The sequence below is a fragment of the Sarcophilus harrisii genome, chromosome 6 (assembly GCF_902635505.1).
Source record: "Sarcophilus harrisii chromosome 6, mSarHar1.11, whole genome shotgun sequence".
NCBI classification, from domain to species: Eukaryota; Metazoa; Chordata; class Mammalia; order Dasyuromorphia; family Dasyuridae; genus Sarcophilus; species Sarcophilus harrisii.
This window is the reverse complement of record NC_045431.1, coordinates 208,570,480-208,597,888: the sequence shown is the minus strand read 5'-3', so window position 1 is coordinate 208,597,888 and position 27,409 is coordinate 208,570,480. Positions and strand designations below refer to the sequence as shown.

The 27,409-nt window shown below is 35.2% G+C and overlaps 1 protein-coding gene across 2 annotated transcripts in view; it reads right to left on the bottom strand.

Moving 5' to 3' along the window:
- Positions 1 to 27,409, bottom strand: part of NELL1 (neural EGFL like 1) — an 842,535-nt gene that overhangs the window by 687,224 nt on the left and 127,902 nt on the right. For both annotated transcript variants that reach the window (XM_031941958.1, XM_031941959.1), the window contains exon 5: positions 893 to 989. In XM_031941958.1, the coding sequence (XP_031797818.1) occupies positions 893 to 989 (97 nt within the window). The remainder of the gene's footprint in view (positions 1 to 892; positions 990 to 27,409) is intronic.

Here is a 27,409-nt window from a genome sequence, read left to right as displayed (position 1 = left end):
CAGGCTCGGGTGTGATCCTTATATAGCTTTGTCACTTACTCTCCAGTTCCAGATCACAGATCTCTGGTAGAAAGAGGAAAAGAATAGCACCCATTCTAGCATGAGAATCTAGGGTAAAACTCAACTGTACCGAGGAAAGAGCAAGGAAGAAGTGTAGAGGCAACATTATGTCTCATATATGAGGAGGTCCACTTCTAAAGGAAATGGTAATGCTACAGTGCTGAACAACTTAAAGCAAAAAAAAAGTTTAAGTTTAAATGTACTGCTTATATCTGTTGTGTGACCGTAGACAATCCATTTACTTTGCTAAGTCTCAATTTATTCATCTGTACAGTGGGTATAATGGTACCTATAATACCTACCTCACACAATGATTGCAAGGTTCGTATCACAAAATCTATGTAGAGTACTTGGCAAACTTTGAAATGCTCTGTGAATGTTAATCATAATTATTGCAGAGCATCCCCAGCTACAGCCTTCTCTCTAACCTGATTGACATAAGTAGTCTCTCCACTGGTACAGATTATTCCCTCCTCATTGCAATATGAAATAAGCAGAAACAGATGAAAAATATGCATCGTGACTACAATAATGTAAATGAAAAGCTGTGCATGAAGACTTTATAATTATTTTAGATAATAAATAATGAGGAATATATCCCATATCTTGGTCAACAGACAGAGGCTCACAAGAGATAAATTGTCAGACATGATCATTGTAATAGCAGTTTTTCCTTGTTACATCTTGGGGTTCAGTTGGAGGAGTAAGGAAGCTTGTTGAAGGCATCGATAAAACATTTTTAATAAATTAAAATAAGGGCTCATTGGGAAGACACACACACACACACACACACACACACACACACACATCTTTTAAAAAAATCTGTGCTTACTTTCAGCAAGCCATGCTTTTGGTTGCGCTGCCCAAGCCATAAGTTACTTCCTGGGGGGAGGTTGGTCTCCGGAGGGTCTATCACTCGCTCATAAATCCTGTAGATGGAAATATCAGAGTTACTATAAAGACAGCCATAGCTCAAAGGAGAAAAGTAAGCATTGCCGCCTAGCTCAGATACATTTAAACAGTGGTTGTAACACTGGGGAGTGTGGGGGGAAATAGGTGCTATTTGCTTGGGGCTCTTCAGCACAGGGCAAATAGAAAGATACATTAGAAAGAGCAAGTGGAATTTGCAATATCTTTAGTTCTTGAAAGATTACAGGTTTTCTTTTTCTCTCCTTGCCTTCATCTTGTTGGTTAATTTTTTGTCATTTTATTGTCCACTAGGGACAATCCTAAGTGCTAAATACTAATAACCCAAAAGCAACTGAGGCAGAACCAAAGGAGAAGCTGATGAGTCTCATTAGAATACTAATATACCGTCCAATGAGCTAAGTGTTTTCTCTGACAGAAACATAACAAATAACAGATGGAATGGAGGTAGGGGAATATTCTACAAAGGACCACAGAGCCTTGAAACCACATCTGAGGGAGCAACATCAACAATTACTTTTAGATCCTTCAGTAACTCCTAGCATCAGATTTGTCCAGTGAGTCAATTCCCAACCTGGTTATTTATGTATCACTAGGAATTCTTATAGCTTGCCTCAGCTGGCCTTCGATGTGTGATAATCTTTCCACATTACATTTATTGACCCTCTATCTCATGCTATATAATGACTGCTTCGAACATATTCTTCAATGAAGAGTACTTAACCCACTTCACTAAGACTGAGGCAGGTTGATGACAGATGCTTCCATTACCTTTCTTCTTGAAAACTCTCAGCAACATCTCCCACTCTCTTGACTCAGAAAAATGGTTACTCAACATCTAACTCAGGCAGTGTCTCTCTACCTATATCCTTGACCCTTATCCCTTATTGCATTCCCCAGAATCTTATCATCCCCCCTTCTTTTAATTTCATCAATCTCAGACTGTGGGCACTGAGTGTGGATCACAAAAAATAGTATCTTACTCCTTTCGTTGGTGTTTGCTTGCATTTTGTTTTCTCATTTTTTTTCCTTTTTGATTTGATTTTTATAGTGCAGCATGGTAAATGTGGAAATACGTATAGACAAATTGCACATGCTTAACATATATTGGATTATTTGCTGTTTAGGGGAGGGAATGGGGAGAAAGGAAGGAAAAAAACTGGAACACAAGATTTTTCAAGGATGAATGTTGGAAATTATCCATGTATATGTTTTGAAAATAAAAAGCTTTAATAAAAATGTCTTCAATCTCATTCTCCATCAGCTACTTCACCTCTGCCTACAAAAAGTTCAAGTCTCCCAAAACCTTAAAAACAATCTTCACTTGACCCTTCCAACTCACTAACTCATCCAGTAAATGTCTCATCTTCTCTTTCTTGTAGAAACTTGTTGAAAAAAATCACTTTGATATTAGCACTCTCACACTCTTCATGCACTCACTTCTGTCCAATCACTCTATCAAAATGTCTCTTTCAACTTAGATGTAATGGAGAATTCAAGATCTCAGTAAAAAGAAAAGCAAATGAAATTCGCAGCTAAGAAGTGCATGAAGAAACTTCTCCTGGAGGTCTCAGCAATATCTCACATTGTTAAGCCCCCTTGTTTTTCATGGAACTTTCATTTCCTTTGCTTCAGTATGTCATATAATTCTGGATTTCAAAATTCTTAAACCTCTATATCTTCTCCCTATATACTTGTTCATTTTTTAAGGCAATCTCATTGTATCTCTGTCTTTAACACAGTGCCTGACACATAACATACTCTCAATAAATGTTTGCTTATTCAGTTATTTATTTATTCAGTGACTTCAACCATCACTTCTATGAAAATGATTCTCAATTCTATTATCTCCAGCCTTAACCTCTATCCTGAGCCCCAAACTCAACAAATGTCTAACAGTTGTAATCCTTCTCAATTTAAATGGTCATTGATATCCCAAATTCAACATGTGCCAAACCAAACTTATCTCTTCATTATTATTGTCATTCATTTTAATGTAGTTAAGTTTCATTCAACAAGCATTTACTCCTTGTAGGCACTGCAGATGCCAGGATACAAACAACACAATCTCACCTTCCCCCAAGGCCCTGGATTGTACTGAGTAGTTACATTTAACCTGAAAGTAAATACTGAGGATGACTGCAATGAAGGGAAGGGAAGGGAAGATCAAGCAGAAGAAAGTAGTGAATTTAACTCAAAGGTAACATAAATACTACATAGCTAAGCTTTAACCCCAATGGATTCTTCCAAATCTTCCCATCATTTCCTTCATCCACGCTATTACTCATACCGTCCCCTATCTTTCCTTCTGATATACCAAGCTCCTTTCCATCACAGTGAACTTCTCTAGATTACTCATCATTCCAAGGAAATGCTTCATTCTGCAAGATCACATTAGCCCTGAAACTTCCCACTCAACAATATCCACTGTTCCTAGGACCCCTCTTATTGGAAGATATAGGTGAGAGCTATTCCCCAAACCACCTTTCAAAGAAGGCATCCAGGTCAACATCTCAATTTCCCAGCTGCTTGGACTTCTCTTTTGGCTTCTGTCATGTACCTTCCCTACTTTTCCAGTTTTATGTGTTACCTTCCCACATTAGATCCTAGTGGACAAGGACTGCCTTTTTCATATTTGTATCTCCCATACTTAGTATAGTTCCTGGCACATAGAAGATGCTTAATAAATGTTTATTGACTGATAGGAATGCTTAATTCAGATGTCTCCTCCTCTAAGAGGAATTTTTGCCCAAAGCTCCTACTTAGTAACAGCCTTCTTCCCCACTCAGGCTTCAAAAAAGTATTTGATTGCACCTCATCCTCACACTTAGCAGGTATTAGAGATAGTTAGACAGCCTCATTAAGTGAGGAATGTTGTTATCTAAAATGTCTAGTTCATTAATACTCAGAATTATACCCTACACACAGTGACTGAGATCATCAAGTTTAACTCCTTATTTACTAAGGAAACAGACCGAGGGAAATGAATAATGTTTGTTGAATGGAATTACATTCATATTCACAGAGCGCAAAAATTCTTTATTATAGGAGATTGTTCTCTGGAAGGTAGGGAAAGCAAAGAAAATTTAGATAATTTGTAAAAAAAATATCTAAATGAAATTGGTTTTAAATATTCACAAAGCACTTTGCAATTATAAAGTGTTTTCATCAAAATTATTTCATTTGATTGTTGCAAGTAACCTACAAAGTAGTTTATGTGAGTTTTATTCTCCCCATCTTATACACAAACTGCTATTGCCAAATGATATCCCCAAATTTACAATGCTAATATTTTGTAGAGCTAGAAGTGAAGTCCAGACTTTCCAATTGCACATCTAGTACCCTCTAACCTCTGGTTAGGTAGCATCCCTCTAACCTGTATCTGGCAGGAGTTTCTTTTCTTCAGTATTTTTTGTCTCCTTTATCAAGTTGTTGATTCATTTTTCATGATTTTCTTGCATTACTATCATTTTCCCCAATTTTTCCTCTACCTTTCTTATTTTCAACAACTTTTTTGAGTTCTTCCATGGCATGAAACCAATTCATATTTTTTTTGGAGGTTTTAAATGTAAGCACTTTGATTTTGTTATATTCTTTCTCTGTGTGTGTTTTGATCTTCCTTGTCACCATAGTAATTTTTTATGGTCAGAATTTTCTTCTGCTGTGTGCCCATTTTTCCAGCTTATTATTTGACTTTTAACTAAGAGACAAAGTTCAGCTAAGACAGTTCTTGGTCTTTTAATGTTTATATTCTAACAGGATGATGATCATCAAATGCTCCATATAAACCCCACATAAGGTAAAGCTGTGTTCTGCTTTCAGGGTGGATGGTGCAATTACATATACATTTCCTTTAACTTTAACTTAAAATTTACCTGTCTCATGTTTCAGAGGTTTTGTACATCTGTTTTCAAAGATATTTTTAGGGATCTACAAGTTTTCAGATCTTCCAAGATGGTATGAGGAGAGATGCACTTATTATTCTCCTGGCTTATGTTCTGGTCTGTAAGCAACCACAAGCACTCTTTTCTGCCTTGGAACTTCATTCCATGCAATGGAATGAAGAGGATGCCCATTCCATTAATGCAGTCAACTATACTTATTTTATTATTATATTATAATTACAATATCATATTTCTCATGGAGAGGGTAGTATATTCCTCATCTCATTCTTGGTGAAAAAGCAAAAGTTAAAATACTGAAGAAACCTCTTATAGTGCCAAAGGTGGTGAATAGTTTTTGAATTACTATGATTAAAATCCAACACTGAGATTTATGTCTTTGCTCTGTGTGAGTGTTATTTTATTACTCATCAACAATAATCAATTGTTCCATAACAATGCCAGAAAGATATTCAGGTGACAAAGTTTTGAATGTGTCAGGTTCATTATTATATTATATTTAAAAATTCAAAAAGACAAGCTTAATTTTTTAATATTCTTCCTTCCCAAATATTCAGACTATATATCTTTTCTGTAACGTCAGTATTCTGGAAAGATAATTCTTTTTTTTTTTTAATTCAAAAAGTGAGCTTACCCACTTGGTACAAAGTAATACACTAGGGGCCATTTTTAAAAGAAAAGAAGTTGTCCATGTTGTCAAAAAGCTTTCATTCTACTATTACAGCTGTGTCTGGCTACCAAAATACAACTTAAAATACAAGCCTATTTTCCACTAAAAACTGTTTTTTCTCAAGCCATCTTTAAAAATATTTTCTTCTGCCATCACACACACAATAAAAGACTTTTAGTTTAAAAAGTTTATGGGCTTTCCGGAAATAGAAACTCCATCCATTCATTCTTTCATTCAGTCTTTCACCCAATAAATCTTGATTAAGCATGTACTTTGCAGTACATACTTAGTATCTACTAAGATACTAAGTATCTTAGATACTAAGAGACAAAGTTCAGCTAAGACAGTTCTTGGTCTTTTAATGTTTATATTCTAACAGGATGATGATCATCAAATGCTCCATATAAACCCCACATAAGGTAGGTATCAAGTACCAGAAATTCAGCTATAGGCTACAATCAAGATTAGTAGCCATTGCCATAGATCCCATAGTAGCTTACAAGTCTGTTTTCAGTGGTGCACATGTTGATACAAATCACCAACATCTCCTGCTTAACCAACAGACACTATTTGCTGCTGCTTTTTAAAGTCATTGCTTATTACAGTTTCCCTGTTTTTGTGTGTGCTGGTAGTGTGTACCCAATTTGTAAGAATCAATTGTCTTTTCATTCTCAAGAGTCTGAATTTGTCTTTAAAAGTTTCCTTTTTCTCTTTCATATCCTAGAACAGTGGTTCTCAAACTTTTGTTTTCAGTATCTTTATCCTATTAAAAATTATTGAGGATCTCTCCAAAGCGGTGTTGTTTATCTGGTTTATATTTATAGACATTTACCATATTGGAAATAAAAACTATTTTTGAATTTGTAGACCCTCTAAAAGGGTTTCAGAGATCTCCAGGATTCTCTAGACCATACTTTGAAACCACTGCCCTAGAAGCTAGAAGAAGACAGGACAGTATCTATACATGTCACTTTTCAAAGTAATACCTGGATTACAGTTGGAATTTTTTTTACCTCAAAATCATAATGGACACTAATTAGCATTGTAAGGGTAAAGTATGGAAGCATTAGCTAATATCAGTTATGTGGTACTCATGAATTGACAGATGTGATTCTTTAAGAAATAGAAAAATGTACTCCAGCCCCAAACAATGAGAGAGAGAGAGAAAGAGAGAGAGAGAGAGAGAGAGAGAGAGAGAAAATATTCATTCAGAAAGGAAAAACTGTCATTTGGTAAAGTTCTGCTCTTGGCTTGTTCTTAGTTTATCCAGGTCAATCACTCTGCATGGAATGACATTTTGTCTTCATTCTAGTTTCCACTATATCAGCTTCCATATAATGATCCAATTTATACTTTTGGCTTCCACCTTTTACTGTCCTATCAGTTACAGTGACTCAACTCATTCTGATTCTAAGACTAAAACTCATGTCTATTATTTTGCATCTCTCTCGTTAAATGTAGTGCCCATCCCCTCCGTTGCTAGGCAATTCCCAGCTTGCCCATGCACTATGGATCTGATTGTAGACCATGGCCTGATTCAGATTTTCTGAGCTGAATGTGATAGAATCTGCAATTGACAACATGTTAAAAAAAATCTTCTATTACAAATGGGTAACAGGCAAGCTCATTGTTTATTTATAAACAATGATTTATAAGGAAAAGTAGCAAACCAAAAAGAGAAATAAAGAGCAATGGGTAGGAGTCCCATTGGTTTAGTATTCAGCTCAATGCAAGAAAAAAATGCCATAAAATTAAAGATTTCCAAAAGAGAATTACAGGAATATAGTTCTAAAGCTAGAAAGGATATTGGAAGTCATCTAGCCCAATATCATCATTTTTACAAGTGAGAAAACAGAATCAGAGAGGCTAAGTGACCCTCCTAACTAAAGTCACAAAAAATAAGCATAAAGTCACAAAAAATAAGCAACAAAACCAGCATCTGCATCCATATCCATGCCCCCAAAACCAACATTTTGTCCATTTGAGAGGTTACTTGAGCTAAGATGGTACCCTTCACTAGATAGCTTCAGTCAAAGGTTTGACTCTGTAGGCTATATTGTATAGAGGATTCCTGCACAAATATGAGTCAGAATAGAGAGTACTAAGGTCCCTTCTAGTCCTGAATCTCTAAGATTCTGTAACATTTCAGATGAGAAATTAAGTAATCAAATTTACCTCACTATCTTCCATAAGCAATCCGAAGAAAACCTATTTCTGATTATTTATAATATGTAATCACATTGCTAATAACTGTCCCTTCTCCCCTCTATTCCAAACTCAAGACCTCTCCCCCATTATTGTGATAGCCCAGATAAAACACAATAGATAATCAACAAATATTCTTCCTACGTTTGTCCCTATGGAAAAATGGAGGCATTCTTATTAAAGAATGATAACCAAAGAATATTTTAGAGGTTCATAACATGAAAACATTGTTTTTTTTCAGAATAATGGGAAAAGCAGTTGGTGATTTAAAACTGATGAGATCAAGAAGATTCCTTCAGGTGAACACATTATTTAATTACATTACATTCAGTACAATTAAAATTATGATAATCTCTCATATTTCTAAAGGCATCTCAATACAATGAATTTATTTTAGAGTCATTTAGAACTTCCTTCTGAAATAAAACTAAAGTTTGTCTTGATGTTGATATATTCCACCTACAAAAAAAATAACACAAGGTGATATCCTATTAAGCTCTGTCAGGGGAATTGTGGGAATTTTGCACACATTAATAACTCTCAACATTTTAAAGTATAACTACCTCACTTCGAATATAACACCATGCAAAATTAAACACCTAGCACAATGCAAAACTATTCAAGAGACAAGAACAAGACAAAGGCAAAGGGTCATGCTCTCTGTGAAAACTATTCACTGAATTACCAGATCACATTAAGAATCTCCTTCAAGATATATATGAGCTATCTTTATTCATGACTGTAGTGAAGACAGTCCTCTCTGTTGAGTGTCTCATCTGCTTAAAAGGTTAGTCATTAGTCTATGAAGAACTTGATTTTCTACAAGCAGATAAAGTCCCCAAGGCTGATCACAAAATAAAGCAGCAGTTCAACAATACTACTTAGGAAAGAATATTGGATTTTTATTTGCCTGGATGAATAAAGGCCTCTGAAAAGACTCCTTGGGACCTATACCAATTATATAAAGGAATGAATTTCCTTAAAGCATGGGGATCGACACATATTAGATTATAGCTCAATAAGGCAATATGAACACCAAAAGAGATGCTAAATTAAAAAGGGTATCTTGGACTTTTGCTGGCAAGTGAAAAACAGACTTTCCTCTCTGAAGAAGGAAGGCAAAATGATCTTCCTGCTGGGTGCATTATTTCTCCTCTGGGGTCACTTGGTCAGTTAGTAGCATGGCAGATGGGGTGCTGGGTCTCCTAGATTCATCTTTCTGAGTTCAAATCTGGTCTTAGATACTTACTAGCTATGTGACCATGAGCAAATCAATTAACTCTGCTCCAGTTTTCTCCTCTGGAAAATGAGCTGGAGAAGGCAATGGCAAGCATTCCAGTATCTTTGCCAAGAAAGCCCAAAATGGGGTCATAAAGAGTTGGACAGAAGTGAAAAACATCTTAACAATGACAGTAAAGGGCCATTTAAATTTTAGAAGTATTTATCTAGACATTTTTTCAAGGAAGAGAAAGGGTTGGTATCGTTAATTTACCCTCTCCCATCTCTGAACAAAAGCCCTGATTATTTCAATGAGCCATTAGAATAGAAATTCTTTGAGATCAAGGGTTATTTCATTCTTTGTATTTTTATCTTCAAATTTAGCATAATGGGTGGAAAATAGTAGACAGCTGGTAACAAGAGTGGATAGTGCTCGAAAAGGAAGATGGAAGACCTGAAATCAAACCTGATGCACATATTTCCTACGTATATGACTCTGGAAGTTATTTAAATTCTTTTAAGCCTCAATTTCCTATTTTTAAGTGAATGGTTTCATTTCTATTATTATTATTTATAATAACAATAAAAATTACTAGAATTTATATAATGCTTTAAGGTTTGCAAAGCATCTTATTGATACTAACTCATTTAATCCTCATAACAATCTTGAGAAGTAAGTACTATTATTACTCCCATTGGGTGGAAACTGAGGTGAAGGCTAAGCAATTTGCTCAGGATCACTCAGATAGCAAGTATCTGATGCTAACACCATGCTCAGCACTCTATCTACAATGATTGATATGATACCTCCCTTCTCTAAACTTTGTTTACTCATCTTTTCTTTAGACATATATATTTATACAATTATCTTGCTGAACAAGAAGAATCATATCAAAAAGGAAAATAATAATGAGAAAGAAAATAAAATTCAAGCAAACAACAACAAAAGAAATGAAAAGGCCTCAATTTCCTTATCTGTAAAATGGGAATAATAAAAGTACTTACTTCACAGAGTCATTATGAGGATCAAATAAGATAATATGTAAAAATACTTTGCAAATCTTTAATTGGTATATAAACGCTAGCAATTATTAATAATGACAAATAATTGTTGAGTAGTTGATTGAAATATTTGCCTTAATTGTCAATGCTGTAAAGTTACCCATACATATAACCTGTAAATAAAAGACTATTAAAATTTTTTAAAAATTAAAAAATAAATAAAAATATTTTAAAAAAGAAATATTTGCCTTATCTGTAAAAGAATGAAAATGTGAAGTTATTTGAGTTCCACTAAAAACTAGGATCATATACACATATTTTTTTTTAACTAATACTGATGTCAACTTGTCTTTCTATAGTTTTGTAAGAGCCTACAGAATAGATTATAGGATCTGGAGTTGGAAGAGATTGGTCTTTGAGATGATCCTATCATTTTACAAAGGAAGAAAGTGGAGCCCAGGGAAATGAAAAGACATGAACAAACTTAATAAGTTAGTTACACATGTAAGAGGTAGCAAAGCTGGGACTGGAAACTGGTCTTCCAACAAGTGCTCTTTCCACAAAATATCTAATAAACAGCTCCCTCTTTTTTTCTCTGTCTCTATCTCTTTCTCTATCTGCCTTGTCTCTTTTGCTTGCTCTCTTTTGTGCTCCCTCTCTGTCTCTCCCCCTCCCTCCCTCTTTTTTGTCCTTTCTCCCTCCTTTCTTTAAATCACTGAATCTTAATTATATTGCCATTTGGATAAGGTTTCATTCTTCTACTAGCCCCCTCTTGATGCTACAATATCTATAGTAATTTTGGACATCCATTCTCTCCATGTCCCTGCAGCCTTACTTTCCTTCTAGTTATTCATATTCTAGATCTATTTAGAATACAGCAACCTTCTTCCTTTCCATATAATTTTGATGGGTTTCTTTCAACAAATAAATGAAAAAACAACTCTAAGTGCTTACAATTTACATAGTATTTTGAGTTTGTCATATGCTTTACATGTATTACCACATTTGATCTTCATAATAACCTTGAAGTAGATGATATTAGACTCTGACCTCCTTGAAAGAAGAGACTATCTTTTGCTTCATTTTGTATCCTCAGTACTTAGCACAGTGCCTGGAACATAATAAGTGCTTAATAAAAGGTTACTTACTAATTGGGTCTTAGAAAAGTTAAGAAACTTAAGCAGAGCCACACAGCTAGCAAGTGATCCAAGCACTTGGATTGGAATTTAAGTCTTCCTGATTTCAAGCATAACATTTCATTCATTATGTCATCTATATCTCATCACTTTGGGCTAAAAATCTATGTCATGATAGTTATTCCCTTTCTTGCATAACTAAAATGTGTAAGAATAAATGATATAAGGAATAAATTTTAAAATATTTGTTCTGAAAAATAAGTGGTTTGTCCAAGTCCCAGAAGAAGAGAAAACAGAAGGGCAATCCAGAAGCTAAAATATGCCTAAAGAATTGTTGGGTGACCTAGAACAGAAACTCTTAATATTGTTATTTTCAGGGACCTCTTTGGAAATCTGGTAAGCCTGTGGATCTCTTCTCTGAAATGTTCGCTAAACGCATAAAATAAAATGCAAAAGATTACAAAGGAAACCAATTAAATTGAAAAGGAGTTATCAAAATATCAAAAAGTCAAATTCATGGACCTCTGATAAAGAATCCTCTATTCATCTTTTTTTTTTCTTGCTGTTTTGCAACAGGGAGAGAAATATATTTCATAAGATTTCCCATGTATAACTGATACCATCCATCCACATTCAGTGGACAGGGGGAGGGCTGGAGGGAAAGAGAACATTTGAAGTTTGATATTTTTTTAATTAATAAATAATCTCCCACCCCACTCCCCCAAAAAAAGAATTCCTATTTCCCATGTATAACTGATACCATCCATCCACATTCAGTGGACAGGGGGAGGGCTGGAGGGAAAGAGAACATTTGAAGTTTGATATTTTTTTAATTAATAAATAATCTCCCACCCCACTCCCCCCAAAAAAGAATTCCTATTCAAAAGATCAATGGATAAACTCTTTAGAAAATTTATGGAAGAATGTGGACAAGAATCCTATAGATGAAAAAAATGTGGATGAGATAATGTATTTGTTGAAATAGAAGCAATATGGCTGCCATTGCTGACTGCATGACTGATGTCCTTTGAATATCCTAATATGCGTCTCTAATAATCCCCACCTTGAACCATAATGGGGATTCTATAAGAAAAAGCTCAGCAGTATCTTACTCCCCATATGTTTAACAAACTTGACCATACCAGCAACAAAAAGAAGCTAATCAGGGAGCAGGATTGTAAACTTAACTGCCAGCATTTAAGAATTGAATTTGAGGTCAATCCCACACATATATAACAGTGAATAATAAAGCAAAGCTCAGCAGGTATCCAAACTATAGCTCAGCAGTAGGTCACAGAATAAATAATGATAGCATGTGTGAGACAGAAACAAAGACAAAGAGAGATGGAGGAAAGAGAGATACAAAGAGACTGGGGCAGGGGGAGGCAGATAGAAACAAAGAGACAGAGACAAAAGAGTCAGAAAAAGAGACAAAGACAGAGACATAGATAGAGAAATAGAGAGGAATGAGGAAGGAAAACAGTAGTGGGGGAAAGTCTTTGCAGTCTTAAATGAGAAGCAGTGTGTGAATGAATGAAATACTCAATTCTACTATCATGATTCTCTGCCAGAATTGATACCAAGAACAGTCACCTCAAAGAAAATCCAGGACAAAACCCAATGTGTGATCTACTTCTTTTCCTTGGAAAACTCTTGTACACCTCCCTCCCTCCCTCCCTCCCTCCCCCCCCCCTCTCTCATTTCCTTTCTAAATTGTTAGGTTTCTCTCTCTCTTTCTCATTTTTCTTCCTCTCAGCTGGGTTTCCTGCAGCACCAACCGTTCATTCCCTTTGTTGTACCTTCATGTCCTTTGACCACAGCCAGCACAAGCCTTCCCCATTTAATCCTCACTGCCTCCTTCTTTTCAGGAAATGCTTTGGATTGTAGCCTTGTGAAGAGCATCAGAGAGCTCTCCTGAGAGCAGCCTCCTCACAGAATGGACTGCACAATCCATGCTGTGTGTAGACATTGAAAGCAATGAGGAACAACAAAAATTGAAAACTGTCAAATAAGAGGAAACTGCTGGAGGAAAGTGATTCTCAAGATTGGTAGGTAACAGCTTAAGAGACCCTCTCCAAACAAGAGAATCAGGGTGAGAATCAATATGTTATTCTAAATTTCCACTTCTTGGGTAATGCTTTTAACAACATAATATTGTGTCTAAGAGAAGGTTTCAAAGTCTAGTCCTTCACAATATTCCCCTCCTTGTCTGAGCTTCCATAAGAAACCCTGTCCTAATCTCGTCACTCAGCTGGTTAAAGCATGGTTGCAAGGAGGCCAGAGTCAGAGAAAAGTCAAAAACTTGTGAAGCAGGGAAAATTTTAAAATCACGGTTCCCTGTTAAAATTTGTAAATTTCATCCTAACCATCCATTTTGCATATACTATTCATATACTAAGAGCATAGTAAATATTTATGAATTGTATTAAGCCATAAAGTTATTATATTAGTTATATATGTATATCTATATTATATAATATATATTAAAGCTATAAGGGGCTATTTTTAAAAGTACGTGTGATCTACTAAAAATATTTGACATTCTTATAAAGCTATTCTATGGTTTAGTTTTCAGGAGGAAATGGATACAGAAAGGATTGATGGTCCAAAAACAGGGTTCCCAATGACTTTGGCAAAACTGATTATTGCATATGAATGTAATGGAATATTATTGCATTGTAAGAAATGACAAATAAAAGGTATTGAGAAAAACAGAAAGATATATGAACAGATACAGAATGAAAAAAGGAAAATTAGGAAAAAAACATATAAGATGATTTGAGCAAAAACATTGGAGTCTTAGATTGTTATCATTTGGCAAACTTTGGAAGACTTACCTAGGATCATAGATATTTTAATAGACTTTTGCAGGAAGACAGAAAATCCTGAATCTGTACTGTACATAAAAACTCAGTTTGTCCTGGATTTTCAGACAAGAGAAATAGGGATTCAAGAATGAGACACAATCTGCTAAAGATGCAGAGCAAAAGTAAGAGAAGGGTTATTTGAGCACACGTGGACTAGAGCTGAGAGCCAGCCAAGCCAGTAGTTTTTGCAAAGGTGGTATTTAAGGAGAGTAAAGTCCAGGCAAACAGCATCTCTATTCTTTTTTCTTGTATTTTTTTCCTGGAAAGTATGACTGGAAAATTTCTATCAAGATTTCTCTTAATTCCTTTCATCAGAAACAGCACTTAGACCAGGAGTGTAGTGAATGATTGAGCAACTCTAACTGTAAACTCCATTGCAGGCTTTTAAATTGTTTTAAATGTGTATTTGTGTGGTTTTGTTATTTAATATTGCCAATAAATTAGATGGCTACTAACAGGACTTTTATCTAAGCCTATAAGTTCATGGTTTAAGTTTGAAAGAAAGGAAGCTAGTGCCATGGAAGAAGGGATTTCCCTGATTTTACAAGGGATGAGAGATGAGTCAATTAGAGAGATGGTTTCTACAATACAGGTAATTTCTGAGAATATTTCAAATCATCCTTACTGAATGGTCTTTAAACTTGAAGAGAAAAAAAAATTAGTGAGAAGATAAGCCAATAAGAGAGGAGTGGGGTTTAGCATGGTTGTGCCTGAATGATACTTCCTCTTTCTCCTCTTCTTCTCTCATTCTCGCACTTTCCACTCTAATACTCTCCTACATTCTCTCACTCTGTGTGTGTGTGTGTGTGTGTGTGTGTGTGTGTGTATGTGTGCCTCTCCCCTACATTCTCTCTCTTTCTCTGTGAGTCTGAGTGTCTCTCTCTCTCCCTGTCTCTCTTACATACATACATGTGGATGCGTGCATGTACACATACACATCTACACTAAAGAAGCATGATAATGTTAAAAGGCAGGTGACAAAAGATTAAATGCAGTGACTAATTGACAGATGATGAAGCATACTGATTTGCTTCATCTCTGTAAAGAGGTGGAATAGTATGATTGTGGAATGCTTGAAATATTATCTTGTGATAATTGGTAATTGTCAATCAGTTTTGAAAGAACTATTATTCTTTGTTACACTGGGAAGTTCTATATGTGAGTGAGAGAAGACGATATCAAAAAATAACTATGTTATAAAAATAAATGTTGTTTTTTAAAAGCAAGCTAAAGGTGAATTTCCAGTTGGCAAAAGCAATGACCAGACATTAGAACTACCCTGATTTCTATTATGATTATGTAGTTAAACTGAACAGATCATTATAGTCTTTATTTCTGCCCAGTGGAAAACAGCATGCCTAAAGTCTTTATCTTTTATGAACTTAATCCTTCATTTTAATTTTTCTTTTGCTTCATTGAAAAGTTTTAAGTTTCCTTTGCAAGCTTTTCTACAGTATCCTGCCTAGTCAGACCATATTTGAAGCACTATGCTCATTTTATGAGTATACATTTTAAAAGGACATGGATAATATGAAGGCTGTCCAGAAGAAGGAAACAAGAGTGGCAAAAGTCCTCAGTTGATAGTTCTCCCCAATCTTAATCTCTTCCCTCTGAAATTACCTTCTATTGATCTTCTATTTTCAAGTACATACATAATTGTTTGCTTGTTTTCTCCCTATTATATGTGAACTCGGTGAGAGCAAGGACTGGTTTTGGTCTTTCTTTGTATCTCTGGTACTTAGCATGGTATCTGGCATACAGTAAGTATTTAATAAATGTATGTTAACTTGATATGAGAAAGAGAAATTTTAGAGCAACCCAATAACCCTTTTCAAATATTTGAAGGATTATTATATGGAAAATGGAATGGGTTTGTTCAGTTTGGATGTAAGAAAAAAAGCTTCTACAAATATAGTTATCCAAAAGTAAAAGAGGCTATGTTAGAGGTGATGGTCTTCCCATCACTGGAGATCTTTAAGCAAGGATTGGATGGATGATTACATACATACATATATATATATATATATGTACTACATACATATTGTCATAAATATAATATATATGTATCCTTCATACAGCTTCCAACTACATGAGACTCCATCATTGAAATTTGAGTTAACAAGTTATGTTACTTTTATATTTTTTCTGAAACTATAATTTCATCCACATTCAGCTATCTTCTTGATTTTAAGACCAACTTTTTATTCCTCCCCAACACTCGGCCTTTCAGCTGACTTTACATCTAATATTTATACAGCACTTTAAATTTTACAAAGCCCTTTGTATAAAATTTTCCTATGACATAGGTACTACAATTACCACTATTTTACAGAAGCAGAAACTGAGGTTCAATGAGGATACATGACTTATAACTAATAAGGATCAGAAACAGGATCTGAATTGATGTGTTTCCAACTCCCATCTCGCACCTAATCCACTTTAGCAAAACACCTCTTATTCAAGCAAATGTCTCAGCATGAATAGGATGCTAATCACACATCCTTTACAGGAGATTTTTTTTTAGCTGAACAACTATGTACCTGGTATTGTGTTGAGAAGGGGAAGAAGGAATTTTAAAAAGATACAGGCTGCTTCTCACAAGGCACTTATAATCTCATTTTTCTGCCCATATAACACTAAATTCCAGGACAAGAGGTTGCAGCATGACTGCCGAAGAATACTTTTCAAGGGGCTGTTATTAGAACTAATAGAACAACTCACAAATAATAACCACATTGTAAAGATACATAACTTTGTGAGACTTAAAAACTATGTTCAACAATAAGCAGCCATGAATACAGAGTACCCATAATGACAGATCATTCTTCCTACCTTTTAACAGAGACATGATATTCAAAGTATACAATGAAATATAAAAAAAAAATATATATATATATACATATACATATGTACATATGTGTGTGTAGACATGACCAATGAGGGAATTTTTTTCACCTGACTGAATATTTGTTATGATGATTTTGTTTTCCTTTCTGTTTTTTTCAGTGAGGAGGAGGAAAGAAAAAATAGATTTTGCTTCTTAAAAAACTTAAATTATTTTCCAAATGTTACTACACAGTGTTTGCCCGGAAATTAAAAACAAAAAGGAAGAAGTTAGATGACCATTCTTTGGGAAGCACTTCTATTATACTTTTCCTAGCTTACTGTGTTTTGCCTCCCCGATAAAAATATGTCAATACCAACAGTGTTGCTTTTTAATAGTGATTACAGAAAAGACAGCTGATGGAATATGACTTTAGTTTTGCAGCAACAGTCCTGAATTATTCAATGAGTCCGAGGCTTTTTCTTTGTGAAAGAAAAACAAAAAAGAACAATCTTGAGAGAAATTTTTTGATTTTTCATGCCATCAGTTCTGTCATAGATAGGAATGCACAATCACTGAAGAAGAGCAAAGCAATTTAGATAACATTTCCAGTTCTAAAGGAAGACTTCTGTTATTAAATGTGGCAGCCCACAATAGTCACTACCAACTGTTTAATCAAAAAGTTATTGTTCAGCACTAGGGGGTCGTAGGGAATAAGACAAAATGGGCCTTGCCAACAATGCCTTCAATTGCAGGAAATGTCTGATGGAGTTTAAAGCTCTTTTCAATCTCTTGTGTAATCATTTAACTCTGATGGCACGTGTTTGATAAAGCATTTCACAATGATAATAAGAAAATCACAGAGACAATTCAGCTCTTCTACTTCTTTCTTTAATTATCTCTTTTATCCTTGCCATACTCCTCTTGTTCAGGTAAGAGAATATAAATACAAAGAGAGATATTCAAAAAGATTTCTCAAAAACTCTACTGTTAATCATAGATGTAAGGTAAGTGATATTTTTGTGCTAAATGGCAAAAGACTTGACAAAAAGTACTAAGAGGATTGGGAGATTAAATGAGGAATTTAGTCACCAAACATTCAAATTAAAGTAGTTTACAATTTTGAGGCTTAAAATCAGTTAGTTTTAAGTGGATATCCATCAGTTGCAGAATAGGTGAATAAATTATGGTATATAAATGTTATGAAATATTATTGTTCTATAAGAAATGATAAGCAGGATGATTTCAAAGAGGCCCGGAGAAATTTATATGAACTGATGCTAAATGAAGGGAGTAAAACCAGAAGAACATTGCACACAGCAACAACAAGATTATACAATGATCAATTCTGAGAAACATGGCTTTTTTCAACAATAAGATGATTCAGTCCAATTATAATAGATTTGTGATGAGAGAGCCATCTACATCCAAAAAAAGAGGACTGTGGGTACTGGATGTGCATCACAGCATAGTATTTTCACCTTTTTGTTGTTGGTTGCCTGCATTTTGTTTTCTTTCTCATTTTTTCCCTCTTAGACTTAATTTTTCTTATGCAGCAAAATAAATGTGGAAATATGTATAGAAGAATTGCATATGTTTAACACACATTGGATTACTTTCTGGGTAAGGGAGGGAAAAAAATTTGAAACGCAAGGTTTTGCAAGGATAGATAATAAACTATTTTTGCATATATTTTGAAAATAAAAAGCTATTATTTTTAAAAAGTAAATAAATGTTCTTGAAAAAAATCAGTTTCATAGAGCAATAAGATCAGGACATTATAGTCTAGAGAAAATGGACTGAAACATGATACTGGGAGAATAGATATCTAGTCTCAGCTCTGTCACTTTTCCCTTGTGACTTTCAGCAATGCTTTTTCATGGGATTCTGTTCCTTCTGTCAAATCAAATAAACAAGGGTTTCTTAAGCATTTCTTATGTGCCAACCAGCAATGAAGATACATACACAAATAGAGGGAACATATATAAAGGAGGAAAGAAAATCCATAAAAGAGAGCTGAAAATGGAGTGTTTCTGGGGGCCATAGTGGCAAAATCCAGACAATTGAAAGCAGTCAGAAGAAGAAGGAAAGATAGTTGACTTAGGCCCTTCCTTGAAATCGAGATTCCCTCTCAGAATTCACCAATGAGAGATAGGGTTTGCAAGGGCAGAGCAAGAAGGCAGCCAAAGCATAGTGGCAAAGACTCAAAAAGGATGGCTGCTCTGGACCCTTCCTCAAAATGGAAGTTCCAGGATCAAATGAACAAGACAGATGACTGAAGAACCTTAGAAAAGTTCTAGGATTACTGATATTTTTACTACAGAGAGTTAAAACCAGAGCTGAATGAGAAAGGCATTGCACAATAATACTTGCCATAGGAATATCATGAGAAATCACATCTCTATGAGTTGATTCATGTTAACGTTTTCAACCTATATTAAATGCTATCCAAATGTAGTCGATAATTAGTACAATTTCAGTGGATGTATAGTCTCACTGATGGGCATTCTCTCCCAAAGATGCTAACCATAACCTATTTACTCTCACCCTTAAGCAACTCCCCTCCACATCCTCCCATAAATGTTCCAATCTATGTTCCCAGGGCCTTCCACAAATTATCATAACATCATAACATCGAGTGAATATAAACAGAGCACAAAAGTTGTCCATCACTTATCTCTGGCTCTTGCTATATAATCAGCCTATCTTTTTTTTAAGTATGTCTCTTGGCTGACATTCTTAATGCCATTCATTCCTGATAATTGGTTGTAATTGGAGGTAGACTGCTCATTTTCACCAAGAGTTTCTCTCGTTGCCTTTTAGGTGATGGGACTTGATTAAATAATGAGCAAAGGGACATTTTATGCACCTGAATTTTTAGTGTCTTATGAATAAGACAGAGAAGCAGAGTAGAATGACGGATAAAATCTGTTCCTAGAAAAAAAAAGACAAGGATTCAAATATCCCCTATGATGCAAATTAAGATGGGTAAATCACTTGACTTTTCAGACTTCCAGGAAATTCTCTAAGCCTAAAAGATGTAAAGTAAATGCCAAACTGCATTAGTAGAGGGAATTTCCTTTCAGAGTTTTTATAATAATAAAAGCAGAAATCCATCTTGCTAAATAAATATATACAGAACATGTAAGACAAATGATGATTGGCTGTCACTTTTTATTCAGTTACGTTAGTATACGCATAATATAGACATACCTTTAAAAAAGGAAAAAGAACAACATGAAACAGAAAATCATTCATTTTTTAAAGTCCAGAAAAGGCTATTTGGTGTTATTTTTTGTTCTTCATCTTTCACTTTCAAAGAGAAACAGAGACATCCCGGGTTGATGTCTTGGTTTGTATGTGAAGTGGATTAAAGGGGAAAAGTTGCACTAAGTCATTATCTTCATGTTCTCTTCCACAGTCATCAAAGTACAGTGGTAAGACCAAAGTCAGGATAACCGGTGATGGTCAAAGATACAGTGCATCACCTTGACATCTTTGATATCTGGCAAAGCTCTAAATATTCCACTCCTGCTTTACCTGCCTTCACAGTCATAGGAACAAACTATTCTTATCTGCCCATTTCACCAAAAGAAGTCTTGGGGTAGCTATCCCCCCACCTCACTAATGGGTGTGACTTGCCATTTACCCTAAACCCAGTTTATTCTATATAATTGAGACCAATAGAAAGAAATGAATTTCCTTAGAATAGGGACTAAGAAATACCTGTTATTCTAAAATGTCAAGAAAGCCTGAGGGCCCCTCATGGATGCTGCTATCTGGAATAGCTTACCATATGTTTCGGAGATAACAATGGATAATATAGCAAATTATTCCAAATTCGTGTATATTTTAAGGAAAATTTGCAAGTAAACATTGGGTCCAAATACACTTTGGAATTTTACAGCCTCCACTGTCCATAGAGTCAAGAGCACAACTAAAATTAGTCAGACAAACCTTGATGAATTGGTCCACAACACAGTCATGCTTTTTGACTTCAGTTAAATCATCTTGGCAATCTTGTTTTATTCAATTATAATCCATTCTTATATTTCCAATTGGGACTATTTTACAAACCCCTAAATTCAGCCTTACCAATAATCTCTTGTACCCTACTTTTTAAGACCACTGGAAAACTTGGTTTGAATTATACTAATTTTTGTGACCTTGAATAATTTTTACTTATTTATATTTAATTATTTTATGACTTCAGCTTTCTCTCCCATAACATATTTTGGGTGAGATGATCTGTTCCAATTCTACCATTCTGTGACCTTGCTAATCAGATTCCCAAATCAAGGACCACACAATTCTTCAACTTCAACTTCCCCCCAAAATTCCGTCTACAACCATCTTCTCTCTCCTGTCTCAGAAATTAAGAAGGTCCTTGCCCTTGCCCAAAGTAAATACCTCAATGATGTAAGAAGGTAAACAAATAGCTGTGAAATGGAGCCCTTCTTCTTTCCATTCTGAAATAAAACAGAGAAATGAAGTAAAAGCTATGCTCCAGAAGTGTGGCTACCGTAGAGTGATGGAGGGAGAAAGACAGACAAAAGCAAAGAAACAGGGAGTCAGAGAGCCATGCAGAGCTGAATATGTACGCTTCAAATGGGTTTGTTAAGAGACAAAGCAATGAACACAAGCAATCATTTGACAATGCCAGTCTAGCGACTGAAATACTAAGCTCTGAGTCTGCAACAAACTAGCCCAAGAGGGCAAAAACTGAGTACAAGTTAGTCTACTTTGTGAAGTTATCTAATTTCTGATAAAGCAGTTTCGATTTTTGCTGTCTAGATATAATCCAATCAATGTTAACTGATTGTGATCTGTTTCCTTATTTATAAACCAGAATTGAAAAAGAGAAGATCAGTGAAGGGATAGGAAAGGTACAGACATAAACAGAACCAAGGTTTTGAACTTCAGTACAAAACAAAGCTTTCCGTCCTAACTAAGCCACATGTGGGAGAGTCTCTCATTTTAAAAAAATATTGTTTTTAGAAATTTCTCCAAGAGAAGTAAAAGTGCACCAGGGTTTTCCTACTCTCTGGCTAAAGGTGCTCAAATAGCCATCACTAGAAGAAGGTTGGATGAATAAAAAAATCAATACTTCAACCAAGTACACTTCCCCACTATCCTCTGGGATAGTTTGTCTCAAATAATAAGTTGTATGCAGGAGCTTTTTAAAGAAAATCAACCACTTCTCCAACTGCTTAAGGAGTGAAGAAAGATGGGACTTATTCCTAAAGCAGAGCCTAAATAGAGTTAACTGCTTTTCCTGTATCTTGAGACACAATGTTCTCCCTCCATATCAATATTTCTTATAATCATTCCTGCAGTCTACTATCACGGCTCTATTCTCTGACCACTTCCAATGTTACCCAAACTTGGACTCCATCCCGGAGATCAGACAGAAGAACTTTTTCCCTCATCTTTTGGAGGACCAGGCTTCCATGCTATTTCCTGCAAAATCCTCTTCCCTACTTTCCACTTCCATTTTTCCAGCAACCCTTTCTGTGTACTTTTCTCCCATTAGGCTATAAACTCCTTAAGGGTAAGCACTGCCAATTTACTTCTATTTGTATTTCTAGCACTTTTAATTGTACCTGGGGCATAGTTAGGATTTAAAATTCTGTATCTCAAAATCTTTTTTGTGATTCAACTCAAGGGACGGAAGTCCATCATTGTTAGTGTTCTATCTTTTCTCTAATTATGTTATATTAATTTCCTTGTATAAATGTTTTTATCTTCCTGGGAGTATGTATACCTCTTTATGGGGAGGTCAGGTGTGTAGAGTTGTTTTTTTGGGGGGGAGGGGAGGGGAGGGGAGTGTGTGTGTATTTTATCTCCAGTGCCCAGAACAGTATCTTGCATATGGTAGGTCCTAAATTAGTTGCTACCTGCCATCTAGGGGAGGGGGTGGGGGGAAGGAGGGGAAAAGTTGGAACAGAAGGTTTTGCAAGGATCAATGCTGAAAAATTGCACATGCATATGTCTTGTAAATAAAAAGCTATAATAAAAAATAAAGATGAAGAAATGGAGAAAAAAAGAATCTTTGATCTAGAAGATGAATATGGGGAAGTATAATAGGAATTCAAACAATTACCAAGGAACAATATTCTTCCATTGGATGAGGAATTATCCAAGTTGAAATTCTCTTCTTCTCTCCCACTTCTCTCCTTCTCCCCCACCTCTCTCTCCCCACTATCCTCTTCCTTCTCCTAATCCCCCTCCCTCTCCTCCTACTCTGTCCCTGTCTGTCTCTCTCTCTCTCTCACACATACATATACACACATACACACACACATAATATCTCCACAAAGATTTAAATATGCAAGCTTTTCTTTATGGGTTTATACAAAAAACAAGGAGCTGATCAAATATTGGATCCAGAATAATTCATGACGTTCATTGATTACTTTGCACTGGAGAAAAATTCTTTCATGTCTTCTTCTGAATTCCTAAAGCATATATAGTAACAGCTGGTTTAGTGCTTGATTTTACTTTGACTTTAATTACTTTCTAATTTTTCACGTGGGTCAACTTTTCTTTTTCTTACATGTCTGTACTCCTCACAGCATAGATAGACTAAGATAGATTAAATGTGTAGATAGACTATAGCTATAGAAAGTATTAAATAAATACTTGTTAATTAAGCATTAAAAAGATTAATTCTTATCTAAGGATATTTAATATTCTCCTCTCATACAAAATGGTCAAGAGGACTTCTACCACATATAAAAATGAAGAAACCTAGATACTTCCAGGATTCATACATTTTCTTCCATCCTGTAGAAATCATAGAGAAGTGTTTCTTCAGCAAAAAGCCTGAGTGAGCAAAATACATACATACATATACACACAGCCATCAATTATCTCTAGTTGCCTGGGAAAGAGATGTCCCAAGTAACAATTCGATTACATGTGGGAGGTATGCTCCTGTACTAGCTGAGCGACCACCGTGCTTTGGCAAGTATCAAGCTAACGTGGATGACACTCCCTGTCACTAACATATTCTCGAAGGAGGAGGAGAGCTGGCAAGGCTGCATGGCAGACTGGCAGGTGAAATAATCTTATAAACAGATTCCAACATGTTCCTACACAAAATCTTCTCCTAGAGTGCTAAGATTCCCTATACTTATACATCATGATCATCTTGTTGCACTTTTAATAATCACAATTCTCTGCTGTGTTTTTTTGAAAAGCATGAGAAAGTCAAGCTCAAAATGTGAACAGCAGTAATAAATTACTCTATAAATCTTAGCATGATCCTCATGACATGATAGTCCTACTACCATTTTGGGAGCACCTTTCACAAAAACATTGTTCATGGCCTAAGAAAATTTTAGGAAAACTTGGGAATCAGACAGTCTTAGAAATATACCTTTGCGTATGGGAAAGTTTACAATAACACAACAAAAAGGTAAAAATGACAGACTCAAACTCATAGATAGTCCATTAAATTTCTGTTACCTACAATAAACTATATATTCCTTTCACATTAGAGTAAAATGCTATATGGGTTGGGATTAATCTGCCCAATTAATTTATTTGATTTCAAAGTACAAGGTCTATTCTGTAAGAAATGACCAGCAAGATGAATACAGAGACGTTTGGAGAGACTTACATGAACTGATGCTAAGTGAAATGAACAGAACCAGAAGATCATTACACACTTCAACAACAATATTATATGAGAATCAATTTTGATGAAAGTGGATATCTTTGGCAATAAGAAGATCCAATTCAGTTCCAATTGATCAATGATGAACAGAACTAGCTACACCCAGAGAAAGAACACTGGGAAAGGAATGTGGACTGTTTGCATTTTAATTTTTCTTCCCAGGTTATTTTTACCTTTCTAAATCCGATTTTTCTTGTGCAACAAGAGAACTGTATAAATAGGTACACATATATTGTACATATATTGTGTTTAAGATATATTTTAACATGTTTAACATGTATGAGACTGCCTACTATCTAGGGGAGAGGGTGGAGGGAAAGAAGGAAAAAGTTGAAACAGAAGTGAGTGCAAGGGACAATATTGAAAAATTATTCATGGATATGTTCTGTCAATAAAAAGCTATAATAAAAAATAATAATAATAAAAAGAGCAAGGTCTAGTTGTATTCTTCTATGCCTCACTGTTCTGACTCCTGCTATAGATCTCATTTTTGTGTCCCCTTACATGCCAATTATTCTTTGACAATACTCCTTTACCATTTGAGCATCTCCATCTAAAACTAGGTGTTTCCTAGAAGTTTTCCCACATTCACTAGCTCCTCTCTAAGTGCCTTTCCTATAGGGCCTTGAAGATGCTTCATATGCTCTCTTTGTGAGTTCATGTAGAGCACAAAGTTTCTGGTTCTGGGAGTGGTCTAGGAACCCACATGGGTCTCTCTCTCTAGCAGCCTCTTTCTAAATGTGAATGTTCCATTGCCTCATCTGGGACCAATTGTTTCTCTCTGAGGGCTGAACAGATAGAATTTCTTTCTTCTGTCCTGGCAGAAATCCCTTATCTTGGGATACTCATTTATCTCTATATTATAGATATATATATATAACTATATAATCTACATATATTATATATCATCATATCTCAAAAGTATTTTCAAGGATTATAAATCCTCAGGAAGAAGCTAAAGATTTTGAGTGGACAGACAGAATTTTCCTCAGTTACTTTTTGAATAAAAAGATTTCAGAAGAGAGAAGCAAATATATAAAGGAAACAGATAATGATGATTAAGAAGTAGAGTCTGAGAATGGAATTTGACTTTTTGAACCACAACTTAAAATGCAGGAATGCTCCTAGTCAAGTATAGAGTGTACCTAATGAGGGACTATTAAAAAAAAACTTTTGCCTAGAGTTATGCAACTTTTAGAAAGAGAGCTTTAATCTGAAAATGAAGGCATTTTTTGATCCCAGAGGTCAAAATTAATTGATGGAGGTTGCAGAAAGGCAGGTTTCAGCAAGATGTAAAGAAAAATGTTCCAATAATTTAATTTTCCAAGAACAGAAGGAACTTCCTCAGAAGATATAATGGTTTTGCCACTACTATAGTTATTCAAATAAAATCAAGATCTGAGATACCACAATGGGAATTTCTGCTTAGGCACAAGTTGTACTATGTCTTAGCCTGAGGTCTGATCCAGTTTTAAGATTCTGTGAAATAATTAAATCCAATTCAACAAACATTTTAAAGCCCGTTATGAGATAGGCTCCAATGCTAACCACCAAGTGATCATAGTGACAATGAACAACTTCCTGGCAATCAGGGGCCAATCTCCTTAGAACCCCACATTACACAGCATCTCACAATGGAGCAATGTGAAAGGCTGTGGGCTATGCTTTGAAGGGATGGATAATTAGATCAGTGTTTCTATATTTCTCATTAGTTTTGTGGATGAAGCATGAGATGATACAGCTATCTTTCCAGTGACCTATAAATTTCGGTCTCCAACTATTTCAGTTTTCATTTTCCTTAATTTGCCTTCTGGGTTCCTATACACAAATTTCTGTAAGTGATTACAGATGTTCATGCTCCTTCACTTTCTCTTTGGAGGGGTGATTTTTTTCTCCTCAGTTTTATTAATTTCCAATAGCAATTAATTGATCATTTTTTTTCACATTTCACCTAGCAGTGACATAATACAAAACTCAGCTACTTGTTCTGTGTCTTTAATGTCATCATAAAGAGTAGTAAAGATTTAATCAATGTTCTCCTACCTTCTACTACCCTCATAATTCAGAAAGAACTCCAAAACAAATCCTTCAAAGACATTATAATTTATTTTGTTCTTCTGTACCTCATTAGTTATATGAGAGCATGGATTGGAGCACACAATTACACTGGCAATGGCAGAATGGCTAGATGAGGGACAGCACTGTCAATCCAGAAGGTAGGAAGCTTCATCATGGAATGTAAATGATCAGGTTTGGTAAGTTAGCTAAGATAAGAAAGAAGAGTAATAATCAGGTGGCAGCATCCAGCAGCCAAAAGAACAGAGAGAATGGAAACTGGCACTTGCTAACAGAGAAAGTAAATGTTGTTTTTTGTATAAAATTTTATTCACTATTTTCATAAGTATGAATATAGATAACACTGAATCCACAACAGTATACCATAATCAGAAGCAGATTAGCAATCAATAGTTGAATCCCACCTTTTTTTGAAGCAGGAACAATAGGGTTAGAATTTACCTTATAATGAACAATATAACTTTCATCCTTTCTAGATATTTTTCCCCATGCAGACTAGCAACACATCAAAATTCAGTCTGCTATTTCTAGTAGAGTTGGTACCTGCTGATTTTAAGACAGAAATAACTTGCTGCCTCTTAATAATGGAACCCAGTAGAGTACAGAATTTGGAATGACTTAGGTCCATGTCAAACTCTGCCTAATGGGCTTTTGTTAATGGAAATAGTGGAGAGGCAATATGATAGAGTGTAAAAAGTGCTAGACATCAAGTTAAAAGAAAACTGGGTTCAAATATTTGCTCTGACATCAGCTGTATTCCAGCATGGCACTTAATGTCTCTGAGTCTCAGTTTCCTCATTTATAATGTAAGGATAATGTCTGTTGTACCTGCCTCACATAG